At 40.0% G+C, this 16,668-nt stretch overlaps 1 protein-coding gene across 3 annotated transcripts in view; it reads left to right on the plus strand.

Annotated features, from left to right (window-relative positions):
• The window catches only part of ppp4r4 (protein phosphatase 4 regulatory subunit 4), a 147,016-nt gene that overhangs the window by 109,188 nt on the left and 21,160 nt on the right, over positions 1–16,668 (plus strand). For all 3 annotated transcript variants that reach the window (XM_062968424.1, XM_062968425.1, XM_008106929.2), the window contains 6 exons: positions 2,789–2,958; positions 4,376–4,495; positions 5,719–5,796; positions 7,008–7,091; positions 7,977–8,159; positions 10,021–10,126. In XM_062968424.1, the coding sequence (XP_062824494.1) occupies positions 2,789–2,958; positions 4,376–4,495; positions 5,719–5,796; positions 7,008–7,091; positions 7,977–8,159; positions 10,021–10,126 (741 nt within the window). The remainder of the gene's footprint in view (positions 1–2,788; positions 2,959–4,375; positions 4,496–5,718; positions 5,797–7,007; positions 7,092–7,976; positions 8,160–10,020; positions 10,127–16,668) is intronic.

A 16,668-nucleotide genomic window follows, 5' to 3' on the forward strand; every position in this document is an offset into this window, starting at 1 on the left:
CCAAGATTTGAATTGCATAGCAGCAGAATGAAAAAAAAAAGATATGGCAAATATACTCTTGAGAGCCAGTGTGTGGTGTAGTGGTTTGATGTTGAACTAGGACTCTGGCAAAGCAGAGTTTGAATCCCTTTACAGCCATGGAAACAAACCCACTGGATTATCTTGAGTGCACTCTTTTGGCCTCAGAGGAAGGCAGTGAGAACCCCCCTTCTTGCCAAGGAAAGCCCATGACAGATTTGGCTTAGAGTTACCATAAGTCAGTATCATTACAGTCAGATAACTCCCCCTTCCCAGAAACCTTTTATCTGACTGCAGTGGCCAAAGAAGATGGAGGCATGTGTTATTATTTGAAGCCAGGAGCATTTTGAGATCAACCTCTGCCAGCAGAGAATATTACTCTTCTAAGCCTTAAATACAACCAATTGAACCAAAATAATTATTGAAAGCAAAGGGTGAAAGGCTTAAAGACAGTTTGTGGAGATCTCTTAAACATTTTTAGTGAAATGTAATTTGCCCTAGAAATTGGTGTGGGGAATTGGTGCACATATGCTGTCAGTAATAACTTGGTTCACACAACAGTTACTCATTGAGCAATGAATAAAGAGATCTAAAACAGAGCCAAGAGAAACCAAATGTCATAGCAAAAGTCCTGTGCCTCCCACATTTGTTTATATTGAAGTAGCACGTGATCACAGTAAAGAATGAAGTGAGATTCCAGCAGAATATAGGCAAAGATGTTCCTTATTAAAGCAATTGATTTGAAGAGGTACCACTGGGAGGGCTGATGGAAAACCCATTTCCGCATACAGGTTAAGCATCCCTCATCCATGTCTTAGATATCCCAAAATCGTTCACACACACTTTGTTCAAATCACAAAAGTATCAAAACTTACCTTCAAGCTTTGTGTATTAGATGTATATGAAACTTAAATGAATTTCATGTTTAGATTTGGCTCTCATCTCCAAGATATGTATATATATGCAAAACAGGTATTCCAAAATAAAATAAAATAAAATAAGAACTGAGCTGTAAAATAATTCTAGTTCCAAGCATTTTGGACAAGGGATGCTCAACCTTTACTAACACACCCTGAGCACTAGTTAAATGTCAGATTAATGTTATTTGATCAATGCTGTTATATATACAGATGTCATAAATACATAGGACTTCCAGAATGTGGAGAAAATGCTTAGATACAGATTTGCTTATGGCTATCCTTTATATGCTTAAGATAACGATACAAATGATTTTGCCTCAATGGTACTCCCACAATTCAAGATTAAGCAAGTGCTTTGAGATTACTGTTCTTAAGAAATTAGCTTAAGGCAGAAGTAAGGAAAGGCCATTCCTGAAAGGCCCCAAGTCTCGCAAAGTGCCCCCAAATGTCAGTCATTCTTTATTTTCCCCACCCAGGCCTAAATGTATATGTGTATTTTATGAATGTTTTAATGTAACTTAATTATAAATTGAATTGAAATGTTATTGTAATTTTTATATGTGTGCTTCATATTTGTAAACAGCCCTGAATCCCCTTATTGGGTGAGAAGGGTGAGGTAGAAATACTGAAATAAATAAATAATAAATAAATTTAACTCTGGGTATCGGGATTTTTTTCTACAATAAGAAGTTATGTCATCTTTACTTCCTAGATTAAAAAAGCTCACCTGGATCTAAAAATCCCCCCCCTCCAATTAGAATTGTTCTCAAGAAGCAAGGAATATTTTGAGTCATTTTTAAACTGAAAGGCACAGCCGGAAGCTTACCTCTCCAAAGTCTGGAGGAGGTTGTATGAATGTCTTAAACTTCCAAATACCTTGAACATAGGTATTTGCTTATTCCTGTTTTATGGGCTTAGATATAACCAAATTGTGTCCCTGCAATGCTGTATACTTTGGGCACATCCAGACTAATTGGAAAAAAATCACAGTCTCAGATTTTGTTCCTTTTTTGTTTTAATTTGGAAAGCCATATGTGTTTTGTTCATCCCATAATATTTTTGTCAGTTCCCAGTATGATCAGAAACCTTTTGTTCCAGCTCCCTACATTGGTTTATTTGAACCCGTATAAAATTGGAAAGAGCAGGAACAAAATCCGGGACTTTTCCATCAGTCCAGATGCACGTTGTTTTTTTTTGTTCAGCAACACAGCAGAATAACCTTAGAGCAGAAAGTCTGGCACTTTAAATCCACATAATCTGGAGCAGCTTTTATGATTATTGTCTAAAGAAGTGTGTAGATAAATCACACATAAAACTAATTATGCCTAGTTTGGGCGGTTTTGTTAAGATATGTTTGTAAAGTAAATTGGAGATTCCGAAAAGAGAAGTATTACTGGATATGACAAAGCTGCTCTCTAGGTTGCTTGGCTATGGCGTTTTTGTTTGCAATTTTAAAATGCAGAGATAAAAATATTATTCTTGTGGATTAGTTCTTAGTTCATTCCAATCTCTTTTGCCTCTTCACATTGAAGTACAATGGTTTCCCAAGGGGTTGTCACATGAGAATAAATGAGGGGGGCAAAACTGATTTCTGGAGCTCAGGGATTCATTTCATGTTCTGGGTTGAATATTTCAACTTCACATCAACTATGTGAAGTAGTGTAAACAGACAGAGGGTGACATAGCCAATATTGCTCAGTACGTTTCATGGGAGAGCAGTGGTTTAAATTCAGATTGCAAGAACTCCAAGTCTTACACTATCCGTTACACTAACCCAGCTCTCTTGACAGGTTATTCTTGCACCAGTTTATGAAAGTAAAATATTGAATAAGTATTTTATTTGTTTGAAGGGATTTTTACACCAGAGCAGCATTTGCGATTTTTGGAATTCTATAAGAAGCTTTGCACACTGGGATTAGAGCAGGAAAATGGGCACAATGACAACCAGGTACAGCTCCAAACCCTAGAACAGGAAAAGAAGTACATATCAGTGAGGAAGAACTGTGCTTACAATTTACCAGTGAGTGAACTGCTATTTTACTTAACTATACATTTATAATTTGTGTAGAGTCTTGTAAAATTACTCCTGGCTTTAGAGAGCTGGGACATCTTTGCCTGAATCAGAAAGAGAACCTTGAGATTATTGGGATTTTTGGGATAGCAGTGACAGAGGATGGGCTTTGAAAGAGAATCAGGGGATACAACATTCCTGTTCACATGGTGACTATTGTATGCCGCAGATGAGCAGGCAAATGGCAAATTACACTTCTCCCTCTTACTGTACAAAAACAGGTGGTAATGGGTATTTTTTGCATCCAGATTACACTACATGTCAATCAAGGAAGCCACTACAGTGGTTCTTAGGTGCTCTTAGCACCTCAGAATTGTTTCCATAAGTACTGATGGCAATTGTTCTATAGTTTCTACTTGTGCCACAAAACTAAGAGTTCTTAGGTTCCAATATCTGTTCAATGGTGGAATTGCTTTACTAATGCTTCTTTATGAACATATTGGTATTGCAAGCTTGAATACATAAGAAGGATCCCATGGTTCAGATCAAGAGTCCCAGCCAAATACCTCTGGAAAAATCACAAGGAGGTCACGTGGACAGTAATCTTCTCATGCTGTTGCTCATCTTCAACTGGTATTTGGTGCTAAACTGCCTCTTGGCATCCTGGCCTAATAATTTTCTATTAATTTGGCTAATCTTTTTTTTTTTGAAAAAAAAATCTTAAAATAGTGTGTTTTACTACATCTTGTGGGCATAATTCCATAAGTAACTATTTATCAGTGTGGTTATGACTCCCAATTTGGATGATTGTAAAGGATGATTGTACAGAGTCAAGGAGAATTGGACTATCACTGGCTACTAATTAGGATAGTTATATATAGCCTCCATTATCAAAGGCAATATACTTCATTTCTTGGGGAAAACAAGATGAAGGATGCAGTTGCACTCACACTCTGCTGGGTGGGTGTTCTAGAAGCCTTTGATTGACCATTCTCTGAACAGAATTGTAGACTAGATAGGCCTTTTGACCTGATCCAATGTGGCTCTTCTTACATTTTTATTTTATCAACCACTATTTTAGAATTGTTCTTCTTAAAGATCTAGCTGCCATTTTAAATCTCCAGTTGTATATTTAAAGCCTGAATGTGCTATTCTTCACTAAATACCACCTTTGATCATTTTGGGTAAAGGTCATGTTTTTCATTTTTCTGGATCTTTTTTCATTAAATTCGACTCCTATAACTGTATAAATATCTGTTATACCTGAGGGTTAAATTCCACTCAGGACTGCACCCAAAGAAGTGGGTTTATATACATGAAAGCTCATGCAAAAATAAAAATAAATTGATCTTAAAGGTGCTACCACATTTATTATTTTCCCCCTTCCTTCCTCCTTTAAAAATGTTATATCATTTTCTGTTCCTAGGCCATGATGGTTTTTGTGGATCCAAAAAACTTCAATTTGGAATTGTATTCTACATTCTTCTGTCTCTGCCATGACCCTGAAGTTCCAGTCAGACACACTGTGGCTATTGGCTTCTATGAAGTAAGTTGAGGAATGACGTATAGCACTGGAGAAAGAATTAGTCTTGGGATGGCACAGAGAAGTTATCAACAACTGCTGAAGCCCTTTATATACTGCCATATAAAATCCAAGTTATCTGCTTTGAACTGGATTATATGGCAATGTAATATAATTCAGTAAAAAGCAGATAATGTGGATTATCTGATCTCATAATCAGGATTATATGGATGTGTAGAAGGAGCTTGAGTTCTGTTCCACATGCCAGTTGCTAGCTGTTCAGTCTGTCATATGTTTTCCCTTCTCTGCTTAAATTGGTGTTTAAATTGCTTGCTAGATTTATTACATTCAGATAGTTGGTGCATTTTGTTAATTGCTACCCTGGTTATATAACACCCATCATTTACAATAGTAAACTATATATTCCTAATACTGGAAATATTTTGAATGGAATGCACTATGTAAAGGACTACACATTCCTCTTGCCTGTAATTGTGGCCTTTAAATAGAATGTTTTATCAAGAAACATTTTATTATTATTATTACATCATTACAAGATAAAATTTTAGTTGGTCAATCAGTCCATTTTATACTTTCAGATTGTAATGTTCAATTTCAAATGGGGATTGAACAACCATCACCCAATCTAGTACTTTGTGCCTAAAGAAAGACCTGTAACTAGACAAAAACATAATTATTTTAGGAGGTTTTCTTTAAGGATTGTCGACATAATAGGCCTTTCCAAGACTGCCAAGACCATCCCTTCAATTAGCAAAGTTTTAACTACCCCTCATGATTTGCTGGGCAATATTAGAAATGATTTTTTTTTTTAAGTGTGGAAGTCTCATTCTACAAAACCATAATATATCTGCCCACTAGCAACAGATCAGATTTATGTATTAAGCTAGTAGGAATTACACATCAGAGGAATGTTAAAATGTCTGAAAGATTTTTCAGAAAATATTTGAAGTATTAAAAAACTAGCATACTGCCATCTCAGTCCCCAAGAGCACAATTCTAAGATGCACAACTGATGAGATAGGCTTTTTTGATGCTTCTAGCAACATGTTGCTAAATTACAAGCAGTGTGGAAAGAGCATGGCCCCAGTAGCCTTTAAGAATGCTTGTTGGCATTAGAGACCTGGTATATACCTGTTTCCTGCTGGGTATTCAAGCTTTGTTGAAAAGTAAACATGATGAGATTAAAAGGACTAATGGCCATGTTGTGTTGGTGCTTTATTTTTCAGGTTGCTAAGCTTTTAAATACCGATGTGTATGTAATACATAAAGAATTGGTAGCCTTATTACAAGATGAGTCATTAGAGGTAATAACATATTTGTTGCTTACATTAATATCGTTTACAATTTTCCTAGATGATACTATAAGAAGGCATAATAAGAAGTGCTTGATGGGATGAATCATTTCAGTATGTTTCACTGTGTACTCATAATGGTAGGTGTTTAGCATAGATTCATCTGCAAGTGATGACTGAAGTCTTTTACTTCAGCACAACCCCAAGAGAGACTGAAAATGTGGAGCTAAGTGGACTAGCATACACTAGACAAACATGTTTGGAGAAGCCCCATTTAAAAAAACAGTGACTTATGGCCTGATACCAAATTGGAGATGGGTTGATTTTGGTTTATTGTCTATCAGTGTCTTTATTGGTAACTTGGGATTGACACAAAGCAAAAAAGGACTGCAAACATTTTTACAGTAGGCTAAGATACCAAGATGAAAATATTTTTTTGTTTGGGTTTCCTTTTATTACAAAAATACAATGGTAATTCAGAAAGTTTGCTGTAATGTTGTAGGAAGACAGTTATACAAGGAATGAGCTGAGCATGTTTAGAATGGGAAGGTTTACTAAGGGGACATGTTGGTGGTTTCAGAATATTCACATAATAGACAGAACAGGAATTATAGAAGCATGAAGGCTTTATGTTCCTTCTTAGTTATCTCTTTTCTAATGAAGGTTTCATAGATGTATAAATTGATATGATGAAGAGAGTCATTGTGGTGTAATGGTTTGAGCATTGGATTCTGGAGAGAAGGGTCTAAATCTTCTCTCAACTATGGAAATCACTGGCTGATCTTGGAGAAGTCATACTCAGTCTCAGAGGAAGGAAAAGGCAAACCCCCTCTGAACCATCTTGCTAAGAAAAAAAATATATTTTTGTCTTAGGGTTTCTTTAAGCTAGAAATTGTTTGAAAGAACTACACAGTAACAGTGAAGATTTAAATTGAATATTAAAAAATAAAACTCCAAAACTATGAATGCAGTCACTTAATGGAGCAAGTCACTTGGGATGGTTATTTCAGGAATGTTTTTATCCAGATCAGAATTTGTGATGAGACATTCTGCACTGCTGAATTCTGCACTGGTGATCAGAGCAAGTAAAGATAGAATGAAGGACATTTCTGCTCTTACCTGTAAGAACAGTGAAGCAAGCAGTGCCTCAGTACCAGACAAGGACACGGTTACTTAATGTTGACATTAGCACAATACTAACAGGAATTCATTTCTTTAACTAGGTGTTAGATGCATTAATAGGTCACCTTCCTGAGATCCTTGAATTGTTGTCTACTGGAGGGGAAGGCGGTGGATCAGACAGTAAGGTAAGGGATCATGGGTGCGGAACCTTATTCCTACTGGTAAGCATTTTCTTATCTCACGTCCTCTAGATAGCAACAAGTATCTTCTGCTCTTCAGGAGATACAACTATTGTATTAAATCTATAACTATTTCTGAATATGACATGAAGTTGGTTGAGATCTAAGAAACTCATGAATATGTTTGAGACATTTATGAGCAGACAGGAAGAGTTGCTGATCTTTCCTTTACAGCTGCAGCCCACAAAAATACTTTGTGTGGCAAGATTAGTAGATTTGTTTATTTACTGTGTTTATATCCCCATCCTTTTCACCCTGGAAGGGACTCAGAGCGGCTTACAGAATTGCACAATTTGATGCTGCATATACATACTTACAATAAAACAAAACAAAACATACACATTAAAACCAAAAAACTAAAACATCTCAATCTTAAAACCAATTATTAAAACCATGCAATTGTCTGTGTAAATTGAAAAGATGTGTATTTGCTATTTTCAGCTTGATCTCTTAGGATTCTTGATGTCATGGATGATGTTAGTGGCCCCATGGAACTATTCATGGCCCCTATAGTGCAGGATTTCAAATTTCGTGTTTTAGATTGTCTTTCTCTGATCAGTCGTTTTGGTGCTGCTTGTTTCATGTGAGACTCTAAATCATCCCAAATTTTTTGTGGAAATGATTGTGTTATGATTCTAAGATTCTGTCTTATAATTTTTGTATTATGGTGATCTTGAGTCCTTTGTGGAAAGAAAACTGGGATAAAATAAATAATAAGAACAATATTTTACTGTGTTCTATTTTGAATATGTATACTAACTTGTTCCCTAAAAAGTCATCTAAAAATACCTGTGTTAACTAATATATAATTAGTTTTTTCTTTTTTTTTAGTTATTAAATTTTCCAGAGTTGATTCCAGCACTAACAAGAGCAGAACAGAGAGCAGCAACTTCTTTAAAATGGAGGACTCATGAGAAGTTACTACAAAAGTATGCTTGCTTGCCTCATGTCATCTCAAGTGATCAGATTTATTACCGTTTTTTGCACAGAATGCTGACAATTATTATGACAAATGTGAGTTCATCATGATCCCCCTCTTTGTTCTTGTTTCATTCTCAAGTATCATGAGTTGGTATGCAGCCTCTCCCTCTGTCTATCTTTGACGATTGACAGACCTACTCACCACTGATGAAGTTATCCTGTATTTGGGTTCTACTATTTTCAGCTGCCAGATTTTTGTGATAGATCAATCTTCCATAGCAAGTGAAAGAAAATTCCTACACATAGGATTCTTGCTTCTACCGCGCTTCCTCCTAACTTTAGTCCCCTTTACTCCTCTTCATTTTCCCAAAGCTAGGACTCAGGGGAGCTATAAGGTGTAGTTTTCTTTGTACAAGCGATATTCCTGTAGAGTAGAGAAATAATGTGTGCTTTCATCTGTGATACAAAGTGCTACTATTCAGACAAAGGTTTTACTATTCTGAACTGGTTTTGGAACCAGTAGACAAAGGCCATTTATGTTTAATGAAAGAAGAGAAGTGTAGTAGTTCTTTGATAGTATAATGGTTCTCACCAAGTTATGCTGGGATGCAAGCTGAGATAGGCTAGGATCTTGTAATGGCAAATCATTTGTGCAGACATTTGTTATACAATGGGTTTGCACTCTATATAGATGGTTTTCTAATCCACTCATATTCTTCCTTGAATCTGAATATCCCTTGAAACCAGACATTCAAGAAATATGTGTTTTGGAGCCAGATACCATCTCTTTTCCCATGGCTACTTGGTTTTATTTTTAATCTGTTTTTTAAGTTGTCTTGTCTTCCTTTTTTCATGCAACTATCACGCATGTAGTAAACAGTCTTGACTATAGGCTGCTTCGTCATGGTGTCTGTTTTATTTAGCCCTAGTAACTAAAGGATAGAAAAGTGCACATTAAGAGATTTTTAATTTAAGATTGGACAAATTTATGGAGAATAGGTCAGGATGTTGTCCAAACTAAATGACTTTACTATTGATGTGGGCTTCTACATAAAAACAGTTTAGAACCTTACATGAGTGCAAAAGGCAGCAACTACTAGTGTCAACATACTTTACTAATTTTATGTGAATTTCACTAGCTGACTATATATTTTGGAACTCAGAATAAAGGTTTAGAAAACATTCAGTTCCTTCATGGAATGTGGAAGGTACCCTTAATTTCTAATAATGACCGTGAGACAGAAAAACATACACGGGGAGCTCCGTTTAAAGATTCACAAATATGTACATCTCTATTCTCTCTTCATCTAGAACTATGTCACATATGAGTTTAGGATTCATGATGAGTAGATTTAGAATTAATTGAATTAATTAATTAAACAAAGGTACATGTCTTATTGTGTTGGTTGTTACAGGGATATAAGTTGAAAAATCCAGAGCTTGCTTGACTCCATAGTTCGTTGCTTTCATTTCAGTGATTGGGAAAGATCAACTTTTTCTCATAAGTAACACTGCTTTTATCTCCCTTCTTCCTGACTCATTCATTAATTAGCAAAATTAAGACTTACGCCAACATAACAAAAAACCCCACTGTGATTGTCTTCGCATAGGAAAATGTCACATTTTGAGAATTTAGGCATATGTCCTATGCATAAAATAAGAGAACTAAAGCAAGTTGTAGAAAGAAAAATATAATGAGTATCTTTGAGAATTTATTTTCTGATGCCATATGCTTGTGCTTTATATTTTAAGGGTTGCTTTTCTGATTTACTTGTGGATTGTGGAGTGTCTTGGAAAGATGCCATACAAAGCCCCCCGCCCAAAGTTAGGGTATCAATGCACCGGTCACTGTTATTTTCTTTACCCAGGATTTGCTTTTCATTTAACAATATGTATCGCTCAATATCTGTAGAGAATATAGTAAATTTAAATTCATTTTTCCTCTTCCATAAAGAATGTCTTGCCAGTCCAAAAAGCCGCTGCTCGAACTCTGTGTGTCTACTTACGTTATAATCGCAAGCAAGAACAGAGACATGAAGTAATCCAGAAACTGATTGAACGTGAGTCCTGAATTTCTCCCTGTTCTAATGTTAAGGAAGGAATTTTAGTGAAAGAAAAGGCAATTGCGGGTTGGTATGCTCTTCATGCCAACAGGGGCACTGTACAGCTTTACTATCTTTTTCTGTAATGGGTTTTCTTCAGCAGAGTCAAAATGGAAGAAAGGGTGGAAAAGCAGGAAGGATCAAGTGGAGAAGGCCACTGTGTAACACTCCAGTAAAAAAATAAGTGAATGAGGCAGAATGATGGCCTGATAAGAGCCTCATACAAAACTGGTCTTATTGTAGACATCTGTAAATTGTGAAAACTCCCTATCTTTTTGATAGCACAAACACTTCATATTCATAAGTTTATTTGTATACCATTTCTCCCATGGTAAAACTTATTCTAAGCAGCATTATAGCTTCAGAAGAATTGATATAAAATAGCAACATTTCAAGATAAGTGACCCATGAATGGCAAGACATGAAAGAATATAAATAGCCATATAACCATTAGTAGGTTATTTGAAACATTCCTTATTAATAAATATATACTTGAACAGAGTTCTTGGGCTTCTTAGAGACTCATCATTTTATTATTACATTAGTTTTCATACCAAGGTTTAAGCCTGTTGATTCTTAGTAAAAATAATTCAAGACATACTGATTGCTCTGCCATCTAATAGTCAAACCACCAGTACCATTATGGTTCCTTTCATCTGAGACTCAATCTTGCAAAATATATAGCCACCATAGCTTACTTTTCCTTTGAAAATCAACTGACATCTCAGTTATTATGACTACTGTTTGGTCTTCCTTCTCAAGTTTGCACTGTTCTCTATCTCAGTTTAACTATTGCTGTTGTGTTTAATTACTAACTTTGTGTTGTCATCTTCATTGTGTACAACTTGTTGATTCCACTCTTTTCCTGTACTTAGAGGAAACACTTTGATTTGTCCTGGCTCTTTTCCAGTGTGAATTGTAATAAGCAGTACAATCTGTACTGTAACAAACAGTACATTTCTTCAATATAACACTATTGTAAGATGAGACAAAGCTGAATGAGGGGATGAGTTGTATAGCATTGGCTGCAACACGTCTTTGGCAGGCATCCTCAGAGGTTGTGAGGTCTGTTGGAAACTAGGCAAGTGAGATTTATATATCTGTGGAATGTTCATGATGGAGAAAGAACTCTAGTATGTTTGAGGCAAGTGTGAATGTTGCAATTGGCCACCTTGATTAGCATTGAATAGCCTTACAGCTTCAAACTTGGCTACTTCCTGCCTGGGAAAATACTTTGTTGGGAGGTGTTAACTGGCCTTGATTATTTCCTGTCTGGAATTCCTCTTTTTTCTGAGTGTTGTTCTTCATTTACTGTCCTGATTTTAGAGTTTTTTTTAACCCTGGTAGCTAGATTTTGTCCATTTTCATGGTTTCCTCCTTTCTGTTGAAATTGCCCACATGCGTATGGATTTCAATGGCTTCTCTGTGTAGTCTGACATGGTGGTTGTTAGAGTGGTCTCTGAGATTCTTGAAGCATAAATCCTCCTTGCACTTTGTGCCCCCATAACGATGGAAGCATGCTAAACCTGAATATTGTTCTTGTCCCTAAAAGGGCATACTTCTGAACAGAGTAATGGTGATTTATCCTCTACCCTTGAATGATTTTTTCCTTTAAAAAGAAGTGAGTCATGCTTTGTGATATTGGTAAAATCATCTAATTTTTCATTGAAAGTACAACAAAAACAACACCCCAAGTTGTTTTTTTTCTGACTCCAAGCTTAGACAAAAAAATTTGTCTTAGTGAGTCTAGAATTCACGGTTCTCTACCTCCCTCTCTCTGCAACTATCTCTATCTGCCTAACAAAGAAATTAATGCCTCATTGTGCAGCTCCTGACGAAAGAAGCCAGACTTCCACAGTTCATTCCTTTAGGACAGTTCAAATACAGAAAAACTTACAAAGGAAAACAAGACAGGGCCAAGGTCTAAAACTGGGGGTGGGGATATTATTCCATTGACAAAGCTCTAGGCAAAGTAATTGAAATTTTATAATTTGTCATTGTCACATGGCTGACTGTGGACTGAAGAATACTTGAATACTGTGATGACCCATGGGCCATGTAGTCCCGTTCCTGGCACTGTTGTGCCAGATGAAGAGGAAAACTTGGGTTTTTCACCGTTTCAGCCAGAATTGGAACTTTCCCAGCCAGATTTGGAGACCTTGCACCTGCAAGAGATTTGTCTTCCAGAAGTCTGTCAAACAAGCCCCGAGCCAAAATCTCCCCTGTTTTCTCGCCATGATTTTTGTAAACAACAGAGGGGAGTTCAACAGGCGTCTCGCAGGAGTGCTAGGATAGCTGCTAAGCATTCAGCTGATTAAGCCTGCTTTCCATGGGAAACTTTAAGGAGTCATGCATCTGGACTCAGAGAATAGCTTTCGTTTCTGGTTCTCCAGAGAACTGCTCTTTGGCGGGAAAACTAGACCCTATTTAGGTGTTTTGCCCACGAAGGGATCTTGCGGAGTCAATTCGTCAGCTACTGGAGTAGTGTGTGTGGACAGCTACTCCCGCTTCCAAGCCTTTGTTCCTGATTCCAAGCCTTCGTTTCCAGCCTTGTTTGCTCCACGGATCTTGCCTTGCCTTCCAGGACTCAGCCTTGCCTTGTTTCCCGGACCTTGCCAAGTAAATTACCACGGATCTTGTTCTTGTTCCTCGTTTTCTTGTTGCCTTGAATCAAGCCTTGTTTTCCCAAGAATCAAGTTACTTCTCAGCCTCGCTCTAGTTCATGGACTAAAGGACCTTGTCGTCTCCCTTCACTTTGCTTGGCAAAGTGAGTGTTTCGGTTATTGGATTACAACTTTGGACCTTAATATTTCATATTGGACATTGTTTCTTTGGACTAATTTTGACCTTTCCTGAAAGGTCTATTTCTGGACTATTTCATACACTTGCTTTTATTAACTTTATATATTCCTTCAATAAAGATATTAGATAGAATCTGGCCTCGGTGTATGGTTATTGGTGCTCTGCAGCCTGGGTTGTGACAGTTTGACTCCGCCACCCTAAGCACCAATTAACCTAGGCCAGAATGTCTACCGGAACCGTGCCGGGTGGCCAGCCACTCAGCTACACCATCGACAAGGACGAAGTGGACCGCATCCGTGACAAGCTCAATGCGCAGGATGGGGAAATTAGGGGTTTGAAGGAGCGCGGAATCCGTCTCCCGGCCATGGCGTTGCCAACCAAGTTTTCCGGAGAAGCTTCTAAGGTTCATGTTTTCCGTCGCCAATGCCAGGCTTATCTAGAGGCCCGTGCTGCCGAGTTTCCCCAAGAAGACATCAAGGTGCCGTGGATTTACAGTCTCCTAGACGGGCCAGCGGCCAACTGGGCGACGGCACTGTTCGACCAAGTCTCCCCACATCTAAGATCAGCGCAACACTTCTTGGACCACCTTAAGGCGACTTGGGGGATCGAGGACAATTTGGAGGCAGCCGGCCACAAACTCCGGCGCCTCTCCCAAGGAGACAGACCCTTGTCCCAGTACATAGCCGAGTTCCGAGTGCTGGCCCATAACACCGGCTGGAACGATGTAGCCCTCAGAGGACAATTTCGGGAGGGTCTCAACATCGAGATGCTGGAGGAAATCTCCAAGGTGGATCCTCCACACTCTCTTGAAGCACTCATTGATCAATGTTTACGAGCTGAAGTCATGCTTGCCAACAGAAAGCAATGGATCCGAGGCCAGAGCGGTAGGGCTGGAGCGAAACCTCCCGCTCCCACCGGCGTCCAGCCGCGTCCTGTGTGGAGACCCCCGCCACCAGCCCCATACCCCCGAGGAAGCGAGGAGGTGCCAATGCAGTTGGGCAACGTGCGTCCCAGACTAGATGCCGCCGAGAAGGCCCGCCGCCAATGCCTAAATCTCTGTTGGTACTGCGGAAACGGGGGCCACTTTGCCAGAGAGTGTCCAGCCAAAGGGAAGCCCGCCGCTCGTCTGGCGGCGGCGTCCTCCACGGAGACGAAGACATCTGAGGCGGCTGGCGCGCAGCCGGCGGGGGAAGCCAGCGACCGGGCGTAGAGAGGCTCGCCAACCCGGTCAAAAACCCCACTCAAGAGCCGCCAACCGGGGTCCTATTTCTCCTAGTGGTCACCTTGTGGTCAGTGAAAAAAGGACCCGTCATGGTCCATGCCATGATAGACTCAGGAGCCACAAACAATTTCATTGATAGAGAGTATGCCGACTCTCTGGGATTACAATATCATGACTTCAAGAACGCCCGGGTGGTGCAAGCCATCGATGGCCGCCCCCTCAAGACAGGTCCAGTAAGCCAGTGGTCGGAACCCACCAGAATGTGGATAAGGGAACACATGGAAGAGATTTCCTTCTTTGTTACCGAGGTTCCCCACTTCCCTGTGATTTTGGGAATTCCATGGCTGACACTCCACGACCCAAGCATCTCCTGGTCCAACAGAGAACTGCAGTTTGCTTCAAAATATTGCCAAAACCATTGCCTAGTAGCCAAGGTCTGCCATGCCACAGACGCTGAACCCATTATCACCTTGCCCAAGAAGTACTCAGAATATTGGGATGTATTCAATGAAAAAGAAGCCGAGAGACTACCCCCACATAGACCTTATGACTGTGCCATTGACTTGGTGGAGGGGGCCCCGATCCCGCGAGGACACCTCTACTCCCTGACTGAACCAGAGCAAGAAGCTCTCAGGGAGTTCTTAGAGACAAACCTCCGCAAGGGGTTTATTAGACCCTCTCAATCCCCAGCCGCTTCCCCAGTGATGTTCGTGAAAAAGAAGTCAGGGGACCTACGCTTGGTGGTGGACTATAGAGCATTGAACAATATCACTAAGCGAAACCGGTATCCCCTGCCTTTGATCTCGGACCTCTTAGACCGGCTTCGAGGGGCTAAGGTTTACACCAAACTGGATCTTCGAGGAGCTTATAATCTAGTTCGCATCAGGGAAGGGGACGAGTGGAAGACTGCCTTCCAGACTAAATTCGGTTTATTCGAAACCCTGGTCATGAATTTCGGTTTATGTGGAGCTCCCGCAATGTTTCAACATTTTGTCAACGATATCTTTCAGGATGATCTAGACCAGTTCTTGATCATCTACCTGGACGATTTTTTTGGTGTTTTCTAGATCGCAATCAGAACATGAGAACCACGTCAGAATGGTGTTACAACGATTGCGGGATCATGGACTTTATGCCAAGCTGGAAAAATGCGCTTTTGATCTACAAGAGGTAGATTTCCTGGGTTATCGTGTCTCGCCACTAGGGCTCACCATGGACCCGGCCAAGGTAGCAGCAGTATTGGAATGGCGGGCGCCAACCAACAAGAAAGAGGTGCAACGCTTCTTGGGGTTCGCGAACTACTACCGCAAGTTCATTCCAGACTTTGCCCGCTGGTCTGATCCAATCACCAGCTGCATCCGAGGGAAACAGCCTTTCCGCTGGACAGAGCAAGCTGAGAAAGGGTTCCAACAACTAAAGAAATTATTCACGTCACAGCCAATCCTTCAGCACCCAGATCCTGAAACCCCTTTTGTCGTACAGGCGGACGCCTCCGATGTGGCAATTGGAGCGGTACTCTTGCAACCAGTGGGAGAACATCTTCACCCTTGTGCCTTTTACTCTCGTCAACTGACTGCCCCAGAGAGAAACTACACTATTTGGGAAAAGGAACTTTTGGCCATAAAGGCAGCCTTTGAAACTTGGAGACATTGGTTAGAAGGGGCCAAATTTCCCATTGAGGTCCACACTGATCATCGGAATCTAGAACATCTAAGAACTGCTCGCAAACTAAATCAGAGACAACAACGCTGGGCTTTATTCTTTGAGCGTTTTGACTTCCAAATCCATTATGTAACCCCAGCCCAGACCAAGCAGGCAGATGCTTTGTCACGAAAACCGGAATATGCTGCAGGGCGCAAAGAGACCTTTGAGTCCCAATTGCTGCAGCCCGAGAACTTTGCCACGCTCACAGTGGGAAACACCAAATCCACCCCAATTGAATCTACTCCCTCAACTCCAGGGCCCCTTTGTGCTCAGGAAATCAGGGCCAGTCAACAAGCAGATGCCTGGGCTCAGGATCAACTTCGCCAAGGACTACATTTTCCCTTCTCACTTAAGGATGGGTTACTTTGCTATAGAAATCATGTCTACATTCCCCCAGGACCGGGCAGAGAAAAGGCACTTCGTCTGTGTCATGACTGCAAGCCAGCAGGGCATTTCGGACTATTTAAAACCATGCATTTGATCCTAAGAGATTTCTGGTGGCCTAAGATCCACAAGGATGTGGAAAAATATGTCAATACCTGCCCAGTATGTCAGCGCTCCAAGACAAGACGGGAGAAGCCCTCAGGGCTTCTGCATCCCCTTCCTACTCCATCTTGCCCATGCGAAATAATCTCTGCGGATTTTATCACTGACTTACCACCTTCCTGTGGATTCACCACGATCCTAGTGGTGGTGGACCTTTTTACCAAGTTAGCCCATTTCATTCCCTGCGATGGCCTTCCCACGGCCAAAGTGACTGCAGATTTATTCC

Source organism: Anolis carolinensis, chromosome 1 (genome assembly GCF_035594765.1).
Source record: "Anolis carolinensis isolate JA03-04 chromosome 1, rAnoCar3.1.pri, whole genome shotgun sequence".
Classification (NCBI taxonomy): domain Eukaryota; kingdom Metazoa; phylum Chordata; class Lepidosauria; order Squamata; family Dactyloidae; genus Anolis; species Anolis carolinensis.